This window comes from Bombus vosnesenskii, unplaced genomic scaffold (genome assembly GCF_011952255.1).
Source record: "Bombus vosnesenskii isolate JDL3184/JDL3185 unplaced genomic scaffold, Bvos_JDL3184-5_v1.1 scf7180000013272, whole genome shotgun sequence".
NCBI lineage: Eukaryota > Metazoa > Arthropoda > Insecta > Hymenoptera > Apidae > Bombus > Bombus vosnesenskii.
In genome coordinates, this window is record NW_022882930.1 from 840,321 (window position 1) to 860,200 (window position 19,880).

Below are 19,880 nucleotides of genomic sequence, written 5' to 3' on the forward strand. Positions count from 1 at the left end.
ACTCTTCTATTCGAAAAGAAGCTATCCTTTTTTTTTAAACTATCGTGTCGTTCAATCGAATACAGAATGTTCGTCCATACTATGACTAAATTTCTATTAAAACATCAAGAAAACATCCTTCAAATGAAAAGCATTTACAGATAAGATCTTCTACGCTACATTAGCGAAATTTACTTCGATTGGAATCTAGAAATAATTAAAATGCTATCGTTGGCTAGGATTCTTGGGTGAAATCGACAACGCATTATCTCGCTTCTGTGCGGCTTAGCCGAAGCACGAATTGCGAGGACGTTAAGAAGTCGTTTCATTTTCAATGTAATTCCTGCTTCCCTCGGTATTATCCTATTCTATCTCCATTTCGAGCTCATTAAATTGTAAGTTTGGTTTACGCGTGGCGGGTATTTAACGTGGATTTCGCCTCTCGTTCTCTACAGAACCGAGCTATGATAGGGAAAGCGATAAAAGAAGAGAACGTGTCTCTTCTCGAAGGGCAGAAAGATTTTCGCAATTGCAACTTTGATAGCAGTGCCAAAGCTGACCTCGAATGGCAATCTGGCCACTTTGCCGGGTTTTACGATGTCGTTTTAAGCGGAAAAATAAGTTTCAAAGAACTTCTATGTATGCGTTATCCGAATGCGAAGCTAAGTCACACGATAGAGCTCGAGTTCAGTGGAAAAATAAATGTATAACGTCTCTTGTTTGAGAGATCTCTCGAAGTCATTTTGCCGTTGTAAAGCTTGGTCGATTGGAAAATTAAAGGGGATAGGTTAACAGCGACGCTTGAGACTTCTAATTTCATGTATCTGAATTTTATCGGACCAAACTTAGAGAATAGGGATTTGGGTGAAAGCGTTTATTATTTCGAACATGCGACGCGAATATCCGAAACTCAACGAGGTAAAATAACGAAGTAACAAATGGTATAATATAGTAAAACAGAAGTAAAATGACATAGTATGTGTAGAGAGAAAAATAATTTTTGGCCATACAGTTGTACGTGTCTCTTGAGAAAGTAATGCCAATTATTAATGCCAATCTATGAATTATCTAAAAGTAATCAGTAATTTAATTTGAAAAAATACAGAATCTTATAAAGAAAAATTATTATTTGAATTTTTTAATCGAGCATTAAATCAATGAGCACACTGGATGGTTAATATTAGTTTACGTACGTTCATTATGCTTTTCCTATTCACGTGTTTACCATTGATAATTCATGCGTGTCGCTACTACGAATGTTATCTTAACGTTATGCTGTTAACAGATCGTGATCTGCCTAGCTTTGATCACATGCTGCACGCGCTTGCAGTCACACGATATCACACATAAATGAATTACGTACATGGGATAGTTGGTGATTCATAGCCTAATGAGATATGAGCAAGTTTCAGGGGAAAGTAAATTGAAACATACTTTAAAATAAATACAAAAAAACGATTACCGAAATATATTGAAACAATTCTATAAATTTCAGAGGAAAAAAGAAAGAAATTTTTATTAAAATTCGCTAAAACAAAGACGCTTGTTGCCAATCTTTCAGCTGTAAAGTTTTTCTTTCATATCGAAATTCCCAATAAAATTCTACTTCGTCACATTTCGAATTTTCTTTCTTTCAATGAAATTCGTCTTTAATACGCTTAACATCTGAAATGCACTGGTAATACACGTTTTACCACTCGTCTAATGCATAAACACGTTACCAAATGTTTATACAATTCAATTCGTCGCTCGTTTTACTTATTTCAACGAACGGAACGAGCGAATGTAGATCAGCGTTCATCAATGTAAATTTCCATTCATCGTGCACCTTCATTCCACATTATGGAACGAAGTCACTTTATATCCGAGCAGGACGCAACGAATCGTAAATTATATTTTGCATAACAACAAACTCGAATCCATTACTTTTTCCGTTCCATCGTCCTGTACGTTGGCTACGTTATTACGTGGCGTGTTAGGTTCATTAACAGGGGTCAGAATGCAAAGTTTGTTTTCTTCGCAAACGAGCAAACACTGCACGGAAATTAACGTTGGAAACTGGGAAATCCAATCGAGATCGATGCGACTTAATGTTGTTGAAATAACGTTAAATAATAACATTAACCAATCCGTGGGATTGGTTAATATTTTAACGAGACAGTCACGGTCCAAGGTGTGGTAAGCTGCAATTCCACCCTCTTGCTTTGGACTAATTCGTTGGCCGCTAATTTCGAACGTTCTTGCTCCGTGTTCTATCTACGTAATAGCTGACCCCGTGCTACCTATTTCCGGCCTAGTTTCTCGGAACCGAGTAATTAACGTCCCCGACGTTCTCTCGGTGTCTTTAAAAGTTTCGAAAAAAAAAGAAAACTCCCCTTTAGAGGGGCTCGTTAGAAAAGCGATATGCGAAGATTACCGTGTCGCCATTTGCATCTGCTTCAAAGTAATCTTCCCTTTCCATTCCTTGCGCAGAACTTTTGTATTAGCTAGAGAAACATACTGTTGAAAATATGTCGTTTTATTAGATTCGGATTTGTTCTTGCGCGAATGAAATTTCTGCTCGGGAATACTTCTCTTAAGTTTATCGTACGAAGGTAATACTTTTCACATTTTTTAATTTGGTATAGTGTATTTTGATACGCGAAGATTCATTTACGATTCGACCAGTTCGATCTTCGTTCGAAATTTATTTAGAATTAGTTTCTTTCAATTTCTCCAACATAATCTAACAGATATTTACATTTTGTATATCGAAAATTTCATAGGACTCGAAGAATCGAACGAATCAAACTTAAGCAAAATTTTTAGACGTAATCGATTAGTCGGATGAATCGGATAATTCGCAAATACCAAACGTATTTCGAGTTCACCTTTGTAAATTTAATCTTGCTACCGATAGCCGGAGAAATTTATTAGCTCGAATTTCATAGAGTGGACGCGAGGGTTGGACAGCGAATACGGTGGGCGTATTTTGAACGCGAACGTTTTGACACAATCGATGGTGCACGTTAGAAACATATTGCGGCTGAATGGTGTGATATTGGTCATCGGGAGGTCAAAGGATTTGACGGAACGCTCGTGGCGATTCGTACGTCAATCTCTAGGACAGACCATCTGACAAATGGAATGCATGATTAATGCTTGGTCCCTCTACACGTTCCTACCGCTAATGGGTTAATCTTAACTGTGTCCATAATTAGCAATTATATTAATCTTGTATCTTCGTGTATAAGATCTGTTTGTATCTATTGATTCCATGTTATAATTGATATAATTCTCTTAATTGAATTAGTATTTTGATCCTTTATGGCTACGATGTTCTTGGTATTGAAGGTCTTTTCGTATTTGTGTCACGAATATTTAAGCATTTTATATACATGATTGAATCTCGATGAGTTTGTTTAGTAAATAAATACTTTTTAAAAGACAACATTTTATACGCCAGTGTAACGCGAAAGATTATTTCAGAGTTTCAAATATCCACAGATATCGAAATTAATTTTATGTTTCTGTACATTGGTGTGAGTATGCAGGAATGTTGTTCATTATTGTTTCACATTCAGTTATAGGTAGCTCCTTTGTATATAGGATATCTGCAGCAGATCTTTACTCTTTTTTTTTTGAAGTTTTAATGTTATATCAGAATCAAAAATTGAATATGAAGCATTGATTTTCTGTCAATATATAGACATTTCTCTTTTAGCTTCCCGTTCGAGTTAATTAATTTTATAATTATGCTTCAGGTCAATTATATTTGCGATTCCAGCTACGTTATATGAACAAGTTTAAAATATTAATAACGAAGTACATTGCAGATTTAACGTAGTATATTGATATTGTATAACCATAACTTTATTCGTTAAAATTGTTAATTAATTATTTAAAATCATTAGGAACGTTGATACATAATTCCTGTTCATTTGCTTAGAAAGCAAAGTTTTAAGTCTACTAAATTTTACTTCACTGTAAAAAGAACAACGTTCGATGAATTCAAGTGTATCGTTCGTAGACTGAAGCGTACTTGGTCGTCATAAAAAAGAATAATTAATAAAATATTCATCGCTTTTATCCGTGTTCTGTTCCAATACACAGTAGACATCCCCTGCTTTCAGCGTCAAATCTTTAACACTACCTTACACAGACATTTGGAATATTATAAATCATTGTAATTTGATAATCAGGAAAGACAAGATTCCTCGATTTCTCCTCTTTACCCTTCGAAACGAAAGAAGAAGATTATAATAATCAGAATAGAATATAATAAAAAAATAATAGAATATTTTCACGATATTCTATATTCCATAAATATTCGCTTCTTCCAAAACGAAGGTGAACGATACAATTTTCCATACAACGCGAACGATAGAACGGAATAAAAAATTTCATAGACGTAAAACGTAATAGAAGCGGATCGATTTATTTTTCTCTTCTCTCAAGCGCCAGTTACAACGGTTCCATTCGCTTAATTCACCTGTGACGTAATACATTCTTCCCAGCGAAGATCAACGAGCGTCCGAAATGCGATCGATACTTGATCACCGATCACACGCACGAAATTCCAATTCCTTCTGATTACGGAACCGTGCTTAAGCGCACAAGTAGACGCGCTAGTACGGCCCGATTTTGCGCGGCAAAGAGGATTGGATGAAGCGGAAAATCTCGAACGGGAGCGTAATGGAAAACGTGCATTTCGATTTAGAACGTATTGGGTGATGGCCACGGGACGGATTTAAAATTTATTTGAGCGAACTAACTCGACCCGATGACGGCTCATTTCGACGATCGAGACCTGTGTTTTCGTGCAAAACGCGCCGGTTTTTTCTTCTCGTTGGTAATTGTACTTTGCGAATGGTTTTATTGTACGGTTTCGCTCGAAACGCTTTAAATAGGAGCAATTATCTAGTTTCACTGGCGTGTTACATGGAGATCAAGGAAAATACTGTGTTCTAGTTCTTAATCATTGTGAAAATTATGCGAAAGTTATGTTTAGAGGTTTGCGTTACGTTAGGTGTGAAATATGACACAGATCTGGTATTAGGGATATCTTTATCAATAACATGTTCTGTACAATGTATTAATCGGTGTATGATCTTTCAGAAAATTATACTTAATTCTTTATAAAAAAAATTGACATATCGGTATTTCTTTATGGTATTAGAGTGTCTTAGTTCGTTATAGTATTTCTGTTACTATTTGTATCGTGTGGTGATAGTAGTTTGGGATTAGATATTTTTTTACCGTATATTTCTTTAACTTGACATTTTGCGAAATGTAAATGTTTCTTGAATTGTAGTGAAAAATGTTGTACTGATTTCTTGTTTATTAGAAAGATATATTCCATATATTCTTTTCTTTTTTTCTATTTTATTCAGATATTATATCTCACATGCTTCTCCAAGTGGAATATTCTTGGTTAAAATTATATTACGAATATAATGAAATAACATAGTTCGTCAAATTACGATATTAATCCAATGAATTGTTTACTTTACTGATTGAAATTTAATTTCTTTACTTTCAAATCTAATACTTTGACTATTCTAAGGATGCATTGCTTTTTATAAGCATCAATAAAAATGTTCGTTATTTAAGGTGTTGTTTAATATAATTTGGGGGATAATAGACAAAATTTTCTATGCGACTCCATTGCTCAAATATTTTAGCAGCAATGTAAGAAATATAATGCGACGCCGAGTAATAAAACTTAGTTATCGAGGACGAGTAAAGATCAAAGAGAAGCGAAGCTTCCTCGAACGAAGACGCGACAGAATGTCGTGAAAACTTTAATGAAAGGTCGCGATTCGTCCAAACACGGGGCAGAAAGTTCCTTCGAGTTCCTTTGCAAAACGAAGCTTCTTTTGACGAGTTTAAAAAATTCCGTGCGTTCTAAGAAAGTTCGCGTAAACGTAAAACGAAAAGCGGAAGCTTTTTCGACGAAGCACAATTTTTTGGTCGAACTTTCTCAACGAAGAATTTAATGGTATTTACAACCGCCGTAGTTTGATATTTCAATAAAGATTTCATCTCATCCTTGCTAATATAATATTCAAGATATTATTAACTGTAAATTAATGATAATTAATTATGCAATATATCAATTGTAAATTAATGACAATCAATTATTCGACATACCAATTGCAAATTAATAGCAATTAGTGATCCTACATATTAGTTGCATAGCACAAACGAATATACATAGCGATAACAGAAATCAATTTGAACTGTAGGTGTTTTTAAATGCAATACTATGAAAATGTTTCATAGATCCAAAGATTTTTACAACTAAGTCGACTTGAAATTCTATTAACGTAGGAAACCTTATCAAAGTTACAAGAAATTATCATTAATGTCTACGGCATTAATTTTACGTAGGAATTGGTCCATTGCAAACTAGTTAAAAATATTAACACAACTAGCGGAAGATTCCATGTAGGAGTACAGCTAAAAATGATTTCAAACGAGTTGTTAGTACGTACCTTCTATATTATATATATTTTAATTCATTTCTCAAAAACAAAAAAAAATGGAAAAAGGGGAAAAAACAACACAGTCACGACGTCAGTCACCTATCTTTACATTAAAATTGATTAATTACAAATTAATTAAACGACAATAAAAATTGAATACAAATACAAGAATAGAAAAATGAACGTAAATTTGTAACCAAAAACTTGTTTTTTCGTAAAAAGTGAGAAAGAAAAGTATGTCGAAAGCCATCCTTCCATCCTGTAATATTTTCCATCTTGATGCGCAGAAGATTCATTAACTGAATCTGTTTTCATGAGAGCAATAATTCCAGTTTGGAATCACCTTCCGCAATAACGGAACAGGTCGAACTCCGTGCAGCAATCCGATGTCAAACGACGTCGTGCGACTGCACGAATCTGCCAACGTAACTATACTAGTAACAATAAATAGATTACACAGGGGAGAGGACGGTCGGAGGGCCGTTTTACATGCAGTTGAGCGTATTTGTACAGCTGGTGCGTGTATCATTGCGCCAGCAATCAACAGAAGTGCATTGCATTAATGAACAAACGCACTAGTTAATAACAATTATCGCTGGTATTCGGATATTGCGTCGCTCGCGGGGTGTACGCCGTGGCTACAACTTCTAAGCATTCTGGCTAACGAAGCGAAACTGCAACAAGGGTTGAGTAGCGAGCTGAGAACGATCGTAAGAGCTATTGGAGAAGATTAAACAATTGCTTGTCTGGATAGTTTGATGGACGAATGCAATGAACTGTTGCATTATCTCTTCTTTTTTTCTTCTGTATCTAATTTCTTCGATAAATCGTAGTTATTGCGTGTTTAGGTATTCGATTCTTTCGATAATTATATTTTTAGATTTTAAAGTTTGTCTATGAACGTGAACAAATAACGCGAAAATTTAAAAATGTGTATCGCAAACGATACAGACGTTAATTAACATAGAAGAGAGTCTTGCAATTTTCTCATTTGAAAGAAGCAGAATGAGGGCCGTGAAATATCTTCTTAGAAGATGTAGAATATTTAGAGTATCTGGAATGGAGATCAAGAAAGAACCGACTCCATAAATGTTAGAATTTTCCTTTTCCAATAGTGTGTTCGTTAGTCACCATTGTCGTTACTCTACACCGTTACTCTGCACCGTTTATTTAACAAGATACGTTCTGAAAAAGAAACTCAATACCTTTATTTGTACGAACTAAAAAATATCTGTAATAAAAAATTGTCAGATAGAAATATTGTTTCATTTTCTGTATAAATTCTCCGTAGTTGCTGTATTAACCGTATGAAAATTTTGTTTTCACTGCAACTAGTCATCCGTGTCAATCGCATATTTCTCTCTCAATAAATGATTGATTTGCCGAAAGATTATTTGTTCGAATCGTAACGAAGTTGAATGATTTTGACGATCTGTCAGGCGTATTGTATCGGTTCTATCGACAATGATGGATGCGCCACTGCAATCGTATCGGGCAAATAGAATATGCGATTGTATGGTATACATCCTAATCCCATTGTTTCCTTACTGGCGTAAGTAAAGCGGTATCGATTTAACGGCATAGCGTGCAGGTTGATCCGTTTCATTGTTCCATTCATTAGCGCATGCTAATGGGATTGCAAATGTGTCATATGAATGACAGTGAACCGCATTAGAATATGTTTGCAAATAAGAATATTGTTGTCATTATTCTATCCGATTTGGATGATTGATAATCCTCTTGACTCAGTTTCTATGTAACATACGCTATATTTAGAAATATCATTTTTAACACGATGATTCTACGATGAATTGTGTATGTTCTGCTCGCGATATCGGAGTATCATTAATATTACTAGATTACGTTTGTTTCGTGCAATTTCATATTATCAAGGTAACTAAGAAAATAGAGCTTACGTAAAAATTTATTTCACCGGAGAAAATAACAACTCGCTTCAAGTATTCTTTATATCTTCACTTATCACACGTATTTCGTACAATTTTGCACTTTCAATTTTGTCATGAATGCATGAAATAATTTTTCCTACCTTTCACGTGTTTTAGGTCGGATATAGAATACACGACAAATTCGTCGAAGACTTTCTTGAAGATTCCGGACGTTAAATTGGAGGACGAAGGTCTCTATAAGTGCGAAGCTACATATCTGGCAGTGAATCGAAAGTGCAATAATGTCCAGCATATCATACTTAACGTCACCGGTAAGTTTTCTAACGATATTGTTTCAGATAGTATAGAGAAATAAGAAAGCCACTGAATTTTCCAGACTTCTCTAGTATCCAACGATTGAGATTCGTCATTCTAAAATTCTTCAAATTTTTGAACATCTTTGACACACCGTATCTTGTCTCAAACTCGTCGAAACGAAATGTACAGCAACGAATTAAGACCATCTTCTATAAATAACGTAAATAAAAAGAAAAATCCAGAGGTACCGCGGAATAAGACGTATAAGAGGGAAACACCAAAAGGAAATTTATCATCGCTATTTATTCAGGTCTTTCTCTTTGCTCCGCTTCCTTGTCGAGAGTTCAACCGCTAGTAGAGTTTAACTTTCCACTGCAAAGAGACCAGACTTCATAAACATTTATATGCTGAAGTTTTAAACTCGCGTTTAGTTTAGGTAATTTACTATTCAATTTAATGGACTTAGTATTAGTAAATGATCGAGTCGTGATTATTTGCTGTATAATCGACTGAACAAACTATGAACTCGAAAAGAGGGTAGGGGACGATTACGAGATAGAGGAGCCTACGGAAGGGATGCTTTTCACGGTGCACGAGCCAGAGGTGGCGTATAATTTAATTAATCGATTAAACGTCGACGATCCCCTAGTAGTAAGATATGCGTGGAATAACTCGTATTAGACGTATCGTACTTGTACGATCCGTGTAATCTGGGTAATCCCAGTAATTCGACAAACGAGAAAGCCGCAGTACTAATCCGAAGTGGTAGCGACTAAACCACTGAACCGGTTATCTTGACACACGCAACATGTCATACTATTAAAGTGCGGTTGAATTTACGAACATGAAAGGGATGCCAATTACTTTGAAATTTTAGCTGGAAACCGAGATACCGCTCGACGGTGTCACCGGCGAAACAAACTTAAACCGCGATAAATATGTGTATTTGAACGGACACTCGTAATTTGCCGTTTAAAAGTGTCCGAATTACATGAAAGTCCAGGTGCTATTGATTTAAATACGAACCGTGATATTGGAAATCAGTAAATGATATTCTAAAACATTCACTTTGCCTATTTTTCTCTCTTTTTTTTTAATATTTTCGGACAAAGTCGAGATCTTTGTGATAGAATCGATTTTTCGTAGGGAAAGATCGACGCTTGGTTGAAGACACCTTTGTCCGAAAAGTAAAGGAAGAAAATCTGCAACCAAAATCTCAGGTTGATATCTGAAAACGTCGCGCATGAAGATACGCGCGTATAATTTATTTTCCGTTAGAGAAGGCGTTACATAATATTTTTGAGAATAACATTTTCCAAGCCAGAGAAATAATTCTGAGAAATTGCCTAAAGTGGACATCTCCGATAATATAATACTTAATAAGAAACTTGAAGAATTCCTCAAACAAGTCCGATAACTGTACCTTTACTTGCACCTTATACGTCCGTACAATGCGATGTTTAAGGTGCAGTTTCGAAGAATCGCTCGAATTACGAAAGTTGGCATCGTGGTTCTTACGTTGCGTTTGTTAAAGAATATTCCGAGGCCGAAACTATCCGCAGTTTGAAACATCAGGAAAAATTTTCGCGGTAAGTCCGCCGCCAACTTAACGTGGATTCTTAATGTCGTCTGATTACAGTCAGACCGTGCTAATAACGCGAGACTTGTTCTGAACTCGTGCAACCGTGGCGAATCTGTTCATCCATTGAAGGTTTATTGTAATTAACCAGCGTGTCGCGAAGCGAAACTCGCGAATGGTCGGAAGTTGTAACGCGGAAGCCGAAATGTCGCGCAGGATTCATGTTTTCCCACGTTCCCAGCCTTTCTCAGAATTCTCTGCTCGCGTAAGTGCAACTTTCCGAATTGTAAATCTTTCGAGGATAGACCGAACCGTGCGGCTTTGCTTTCAAAAGCATCACACGTATTACGTTTGTGTGACTTTCTGGACGTTTGATGATTTTACGTACAAAGATTTATCTGATGGTGGAAAGTCGAAAATTATCTATGACGAAAGCTGAACATTACGAATAAATCGTGGATTTTTATGTATTTATAGAAAATTCTGAAAAACATGTCAATTGCACGTTAATAATGAATAATTGGAACTTGGATAGAAAATTGTTTTACTTATTAAATATTATAAGGAGTATTATAATTTAAATATTTTATACGCATATTTTTAGATATTACGTACGTTGTGTACATTTTTGCTTCGCTATACTACTTCGTCCTATTACTTCGACAGACTATACTCGAAACATTGTCGGAATTAAAATAAAATATTTTTGTCACATTTAAATATTCCTAACTATATAGATTACACGACTCTAGTTTTAAAGCAAATGTAGAAATGTACGTGCAATGCGACGCGTTTGAATGGATCAAAGGCGACATTTTTAGGGCGGAAGTTGAGGAAGGCCTGGCACGTGGTTTCCTTTCAATCTAAAATTTTCAATCGCGTTACAGTCGAGAAGAAAGTACAAAGGAGAGTCGAGGTGGATGGGTTGAGGTTTAAAGAACGCGACAAAACGAGCAACGTTTCAGACGGTCGAAGGTCCGAAGCTCGACAATGAATGCGACCAAATAAAAACAATTAGAACGACGTTGCTATTAAAAGTTGCAAATTGCACACTTGTGCCGAGGTCGGGTTTGCCACGTAAAATATCGCATCGTTGTGTCCGTGTCTCATTTCCATGGGCAACATTATTTTAGGTGAGAACAAACGCTTTTCAGCCGAGCCTCGTCATCCGCACTAATGATACGTTTCACGTTTGCCCGTTGTTATAAATTATTATGGCTAACGACACAATTAACGGCCAAGATCCCGCGGTGTTCGTCGTTTTCGAAATATCGTAAAATATCGACCAGCACGGGGATAGACAATTTTCGTTTAACATCGCGTTTTACTCTTTTGCGAATCTTCGTATTTCTTTTACGTTATATCGATTATAAACGTACGTTTTATTTATTCGATGGGATCGATGGCGTTCGACGCGAATTTCTTTTTACATTGACACGACTCCCGTCATGTCAAAAATTCAGCGTTGGTAGAAATAATTTTCCTCGGACATTTCATTTTCGTCGCAATCGAGATAACAAAGAATCTTTATACAGGCGAAGTACATGAAAAACGAAATATTGTGACGCGAAATTATTTTTTTGTCAATCAGTTGACAAATTCGTTCTTTATTGTCAATTTTAAACAAATTCAAGATCGCCAGAAATAATTTTCATCCATCGTTTCATTTTTATTGCGATCCGCTAAAAAACAGAATTTTTCGTGCAGCAGCATGTCGAAAATTAAAAGTAAATACTTTGACACGGGATTAATATTTTGTCGCCGAATTTTAAAATTGGTGGAGTATGCACTTCCGATGAAAAATTGATCGCACCAAACGATACGTATGAAACGACGAAAAAAAAAAAAATACTAACTTACAAACTAATTCATAAGCAGCTGTATTTTTCAAACTCGCAATTATGGAATTCTGATGGCAGTGTAGAATCTTTATTGGGAATATGTACGCTATGTAGGTCGAAACATTAAAAGGTTCGGGTGTGTCTATAAACCGTGGTATCGCGCGTATCCTGTTTTCGCCACAAATTAAGAAAATAACAGTGTTTAATCGTAACGTGAGTTGGTTCGGTAGCAGATAGAAACCGAGTACTACGCGCATGTACTCGTTTATTGAAAGTCAGCTGCGAAGAAAAATATAGCTAACTGAGTTTCCAAATATGTTAGTCGAAGATTAAAAAAAAAATCGCGTAAACGTGGTTGAGTTTTTCCTTCGATATTTTTGAAGCTTGAATTCCACAACACGTTTAAAATTTTGTATTTATTTCTTAGTATTAGGTTGTCTTTCTTTACAGACACGTCTTTTACAACGACGCATCTTTATACAAACATGAAACCTAATTCGTCGAACGTTGTGATCTTCATTTTGATAGAACAAAATGGATCATACGTAATTCGATAAAATAATATAAAACGGAAAATGTTGTGCATCTGGACGACCTAATACGTTACAAAATAAAGATAATGGAAAGATCCGAAGTAAAATGAAAAGTGAATGAAATACGATTTTAAATGTTGAAGAAAATCACAGTTTATATTATTATACATATATGTACATAACATATATGTATATAATAAAATAAAATAATATATTCTGTACCTGTAGAACTTAGATTATTGCATTTTAACGTTAAAATAAATCTTAAATCTTGGAAGTAACACCTTGAACAGGAAAAAATTAAGACCAAAATGCAAAAGTTTCTTACTTGGCTCGAGGCAACAACTGGAAATAGCACACACACGAGGGTAGCAAATGCGACCGAGGGAGAAGGCTCGATCTCAGCACAATTTTTCGGCTGAGTGACACGGTTAAGGGGCGAAATTAAACATTGCTTCTTCTTTCTTACGTGCTTCATGTCGGAGTATCACTCGTTGTCCTTGTCGGGGAAGAAACCTGGCTGCGGGCGATCGCAGTTCTCATTTCTTTTTTTAAAACGACACGTTGCCTTTTGCCACTGCCTCTCGTGTATTTATACGCGTCGAAAACACACGGGCATGAAATAACAAAAGAGGGCCATTATTTCATGCGAAAAAGAATTGCTTTTATTAGAGTGCTAATTAAAATGTAATTCTTGCGTAATCTTTTGTATTTCTTCCGTATTTCTTTATCGTATTAACATATTTCGTTAGAGTATTTCTGTTACTATTTACATTGTGTAGTTGCAAAAGCATAAATTTCTCTTTGAGATTAGAGATTTCAAGATAATAGAAATGTAAGTCTCGCGTAATCCAATTCGATAAAACAGAAGAAATGACATAATCATTATATTTATAATTAATGGTTGGATTTTCCGACAGAATCCTCTTTTTCAAGAGGACATACTAAAATAATTTTTTATGGTAGAAATGAAATTACGAATAAGCATGATGTTGCAACTGGCAACGAGTAAACACGATGTTAGAAGATTATTTATTTAAAGTTCAAGAAGTCCCGGAAATAGAGGTAGTATATTTCTAGTAAATACACCGAAGGTTTAAAAAACGGATTAAAATTTCTCTGTGATTAAAGTGTCGTTTTAATTAGAATTTTAGACTTTGATTTTAACCGAGATGTAGTGAAGAAACGAAAAGAAAAGAAAATAAACGATTCTGTCCGTATTGAAGATATAACTTTGTCTTAATTACGTAGAACAAACTGCATATCGTGATCTAGTTCTAGGATGCTTGCAATTTCCAAATTTTAGAATTATTTTCGCTTATTTTCTATAAGAACTTGCTAAATTTGCAAAAATCCTTTCTTCGTTAGCATCATTTAAGGAAGAAAGGAATTTTAATAAAAATTGTAAAAGAAACTCGCCTATATTGACAAGATTAATTTCGATGCAAACATATTTACAATAAACGAACATAAAAGCAAGACGTTTAATATTTATATCGATATAATTATATTGATTTTCAGATTTTTCCTTCAATTCGATATGAATACGCAGTGTAAATAAATATTTCTACCCCTAGAATTTCGATATTCTAAGAAGAGAAAAAAATTAAAAAAAAGACGAAGATGACAAGATGGGAAATCGAGTTCGATTTTATTTTTCGAGGACTTTCCGGTGCATGTATGTGCAAGCTAGGTGAAAACGTATGGCAAAACTTTCACATCGACCTAATGCCTGTCCGAAAGTTTTCTATAACTCCCACCGTGCAAACGCATAGACGAAGAAAGCGCGCGATTCCGACGACCGAAATGAAATTTGAAAACTTGAAACTCATTCGGTGCATACGCGCCGCGATTCTTTCACCTGCTGTCAGCTTTCACCTTTTCATGACTCGAATAAATATAATGAAGATACGATGAAAAAGATCTCGTTGACAAGAAACAAGAATAACTAATCCGTTCATAATTTGTCTATCGTAATTTGTTTTTAAATCTGATATTGATATATCTAAAACGAAGACAGCATAATTTTTACTAGAATTATGTTTGCAATAAATGCCTTGTAATTTCTATATACAGGGTGGTTGGTAACTGGTGGTACAAGCGGAAAGGGGGTGATTCTACGCGAAAAAAGAAGTCGAAAATATAGAATACAAATTTTTCGTTCGAGGCTTTGTTTTCGAGAAAATCGACTTTGAATTTTCGTTCGGTACGCGTGCACTTTATCACGTCTCGTTATAACGGATCTCACTGTAGATCGTAGATCGAATCACCCCCTTTCCGCTTGTACCACCAGTTACCAACCACCCTGTATATCTTCGAATTAGTTTCAATTTTGATAAATATAATCGCGACGACAATCGTGTCTCATTACAGCGTCAATGAAACTCCAAAATGTTTTGTATAACACATACAATATTGACATTAAAATTTTCCACGATAAATGTTCAAATATTTTCATGAACCATTCTACATCTTTTTCGCCCATATGATCGTCCAGGCGTTGAAATCTTTTTGAATACTCGTTGGAATCGGCACAAATTCAATTCAAAAATCATACAGTAGTATCACCGATGAACCGATATTATGATTAAGCTACATAATTCGCGCGAAGTAATTGTAACAGCCATTTCGTTGGTTGTTGACGCTATTCGTCGCGCGTATTTCAGAGAGCAATTTATCGGATGGAAAGCTGTTACGATCGCGAACCGCGCAAAGGAGCGGCAATCGACCTCTATTTAAATTATATGAAGGACCACTTGTCTCGCGGCCAATCCAATTAGATCTTCTAGCTGCTGGAAATTATGGGATTTCAGGCAGTTCTCTCTCTCTCGCTCTCTATCTCTCTCTAGGTCATTGGGTTTCTATCGACTCGCCAGCACTTCTGATTGGACACCCTCGCTTGCTCCTTCTAATTCGGACCCCAAATACATCGATCTGACCCCCCTCCGATTACCCCTCGTATTATTAAAAGCGATTCTAAAGGATTCCCCTGCTCAAACCATTTCTATCGACTCAAATCGATTTTCCCTAGATTATCTCTGTTAAGATTATATATATCGAATATGAAAGAATTATTTGGTCAAATTATTTGTTTTGTATAGAACCTATTAGAAAAGTTTCTTTCGTTTTATAAGGAAATAATAGACGCACAATGTTTTGTTGTTTTATATCAGTTTATTGAATTATGCACGAACATAATAATAGAAATATAACGAAATGGATCATACGTAATTCAATAAAATAATATAAAACAGGAATTGTTGTTCATCTATTATCACCTTATGAAACGAAAGAAACTTGTTGGACAACTTAATAGTAAAATTGCGCGAGAGTAGTTCCATGAAGATGTAATGGTTCTCTGAATTAATTTATCGTATCATAACGTAAATTCTCGTTTTTTATTGGGTACATCGTCGTTTTCGCAGTAACGAAATCTGGGCTTTGTCTTAAACAAATAGAATCGTCCACAGATATGGAAGTATAACGTTGCAGAAGTACAATCTTCGTAACAGACCCAATACATCATCGTCGGCACAGAGACGTAACATTTTCCCCAAAAAAGAAGCAACATTTTTGTCAAAAACACAGACTGAACACTGAAGCTCAGTACGAAATTCTGCAGGGAAATTAGGATTCGCCCAGCTCATGAAAGTTGCAGTTGCCGTATGTTTTTCCCGCGCCTTAGCATCGTCGTGGTGCGGCGTGCTGCACTCCGGGTACCTCTTTTCTCCACTTTCCGGCCTGGGAAAATGAAAATTTCACGCAATTGAACTTCGTTCGAAAGTGGAACGCATGTTGCGTGACGTCTCGTTACAATTTATTTCTTGTGTCAGTGATGGAATAATTAGAATGGTCGAAACGCAAAAAAAGAAACGGGTTCCTGTTAATTACGTACGAAAGATCATGAAACTTTCCACCAAATTTTCAAAGTATTTGACACTAGAATATATAGCGATGATTAACATTTTATAACGTATAACATTTTCATCAAAGAAATCCAAAATGAAAACAATCCGAAAAAGTACTTAACCCCTTATTCTCAAAAATAAAAATAATTGATAAAATTTTTATGGAAAATTGCAGAGTGATCGTTTTGAATAATTAACACTATTAATATGCACATCCATAGCTGTGAACTGTAATAATTATAAAAAGGAACATAGAGAAGTTAAATATTCCATATTTCAATATCAACTAGAGGTTAGCGAGATTTTCTTTGGTTGAAATATCAAAACTGTGAGATATTCAATTTCATAATAATAAGAAGGCGAATCGGAAGGCTTGATAGAGGTTTCGCTTCATTTGAATGTAAATTACGCGATAAATGCTTATCGAAATGTGGCGATGCCCAGAGTTCACCTGGGAACGGGGTGAATTGTTCATTAAACGAAAGTAATTACGCGAGCGGGTAAAATGTTAAAAAATTGTCGAGCTTGGAAACTATTGGCGAGATCGGCATTCAATGAACTTGCCATCTTCGCGAGTAACCTGCAGTCACAATTTTTCTGCGATAATTTGTCTAACTGAATCTTACTGTAGATAAAGATAAAATTTGCAAAAATCGTGCTTTAAACTTTTTCTTACTATATAAAGCTACGCGTGTAATACTATCTAATACCTTCTCCTTTATTTCTATATTTCTGCTATTTATATTACAGAACCAAACTTCAGCAATAAAAGTACCAAACGAATATAAACGTTGTTTTATAAAATTATAACGATATATTAGAACTTTAATAGGAAAAAAGTTTCAATGTGTTCAGATTAACAGAATAATTAGAAACGGGGAAATGAAATTGATCGACGCATTCGAGTAAAAATTTCACTATTTACAGAAGAGAGAAAAATGATGTCAGTGATATCGAGGGCAATAATTTTTCATTATATCGTGTTCTATTATAAACGTAAGTAATTGAAAATATCACGTTTGATTTTAATTTGCGAATTCGTACGTCATTTTACAATATTTTTCATTCTCTGCCTCGTATTCCTCCGAGTCTCCACCAACCCACTTTCATCCTCTCGAAGCTCATTCCAGCTCGTATCACGAAATCGTTGCACTGGGACTCGGCGATTCGCTAGATTAGAGGAACTCCGGCGAGGAAAGTGGTACACTTTTCATATAACTGCATCTCCAAGCTGTTCTTCTCCTGTTACGGAATAACCACCGTCAACGATCACAACGATGTACCTGACATTAATTTTTCTATAAACTTGCCCAGGGATTTACCGTGTTACTATTCGCGAACAGGTACGTTTCGCATTCTTGTGCCAAAATTTTCATTAGATAAATTCGGAAAAAGAAACGAGAGGAATTAAAAGGTAGACGATGAACAGAGAGAAGCGAAGGATAATTCTGTGACGAAAGAACGGAGAAATGGCAAGCGAGAAAAATAGAAAAAAGAAGAAGAAAGAAGAGAAACGAAACAAAAGGAAGAAATGAAGAGAGGGGAAACGGAGAAGAAGAAGATAAGAAATGGCAAGAAGGATTTGGAAGGAAGAAACAAGAGAAGAGACGATAGAGAGGAGAAACGAACAGAAAAGGAGAACAAGGGAAAAAGCTAAGCGAAGGGAAGATCAGGGAACTCTAGCGAGTTCTCTGATTCCAAGTTTCGGACACAAATAAGCCAACGATCGTATATCTAACCCAAAATTTCCATCTCCTTCTTACCCGTTCCTTCGCTCCAAATCCGTCCTACCATAATTCAATCAAGACTTTTAACCGTGAACGGCTCTGATCCCGTATTTCGTTTGATCTTTTTCCAAATTTCCTCCGCAAGATGATATATCCATCCTATAGCTGGTCCGTCGTAGCAAAAGTATAATATAAAAAGGGGAATCTCAAATCTCTTGAAAGCTACCATCCAGAACACGAGTCCGTCGAGGATCGCGTACCACGAAATCGATCCTCGTCGCCGAGGCTACCGGACCACCAGGCTGGTATTTCCGGTTCAGCTTCGCAATAAAAAGTTACGGCGCTCTCCGCGCGCACGTAAATTCGCAAGATGAATTTCCAGCGAAAACAGTTACTTGACATTCAGTGGCTCGCGATGAATTCAGCCGGGGCTGCTATCCCGGAAGCGGCACTTGTACGCGTTGAAAAGTTTATTCATAGAGCGGGCCTACGTCCCGAGGAAAAGCTGGTCCGCTTCTGCGTTTTCAAACCGGCCCACCGCTGTCCTCTCCCTTTGCTGTCGCACAATGCACCACCGCGAGTCCAAGGGAATGCCGAATTAAAAACCGGATTCAAACGTCTGCGCGACGCAGACGAGCCTTTCACAGTGATATTGAGTTCGAAAGATAAAACGGGGGCGGTGAAAGAACCCGGGACAAAACGTGGACACTGAACGTCTTTCGTATTATCATCTTCAGAACTTTCGTCAAGCGATTTACGTGCGACTGACTTTCTACCAGGCTTCGCGCCAGTGTTGGAGAATGACAATGAATAATAACTTGCGGTTTGCTTAGTTCTCTGTGTTTAGAGGGCTGTTTTTGGCGAAAGTGTTGGGCTTTCAGACGTTTCAAAGAGGAGAGGCTTTGGTAGAATTTGTGGCAGAATAGTTGAATGAGACGCGGTAGAAGACTTTGAATTGACAGTAAGAATGAAGATTGGAATGTCGGAGATAATCGAGGCACTCGAAACAGATACTTTTTCCCCTATGTGAATTTATAATATTAATTTGCTCCAAGAAACTGTACTTTAATTCAGATAATTGAACGATATACTTTATAGCTTACATGACAAAATAAAAATTTATATTTAATATGTGACAATAGAAATAGAGACTCCACTGGTGCGGTATAAACGTAATAAATGTAGGCAAGAAAAATATAACAAGATTTATGTCGACCTTCGTAAATGCTTAAAATTGGAGCTGCGTGGGAGGGATTGAATGAAATACTGGAAGATAAACGGCTTTGTTGTCGAATTGGGAATAAGGATGATGATGTTGGAGAAAGTTACGGTGTTTATTATGAATGTAATCAGGAAAAATATAATAGGAGTTACTTTAATGTTAATAAATAACTAAAAGTAGAAACAGTGTCTGGGGGATTGAACGTAACGCCGGTAGGAATTATAGTGTTTATTGCAAATATAAATAAGAGATATGTGAGGAGATGAAATAATACTCCGTTAGTTACGTAGGGGTGTGAAGATCTGACGATAGTGTAAAACGCAAGATTAAAGTTTGAGGGAACTGTATAATCGTATCAAGGAAACGTAATAAGGGTGTGTAACATGACGGCGCTACACGTTATACGCGATACGGAATACA

General features: G+C 36.0%; 1 protein-coding gene across 4 annotated transcripts in view; it reads left to right on the forward strand.

The window, feature by feature from the left end:
• LOC117231202 (hemicentin-1) overlaps positions 1-19,880 on the forward strand; it is a 427,506-nt gene that overhangs the window by 308,188 nt on the left and 99,438 nt on the right. For all 4 annotated transcript variants that reach the window (XR_004492917.1, XM_033489394.1, XM_033489393.1 and 1 more), the window contains exon 3: positions 8,510-8,664. Coding sequence is in view for 3 of the 4 variants with exons in the window: in XM_033489394.1 (XP_033345285.1) it covers positions 8,510-8,664 (155 nt within the window). In the remaining variant the exon portion in view is untranslated. The remainder of the gene's footprint in view (positions 1-8,509; positions 8,665-19,880) is intronic.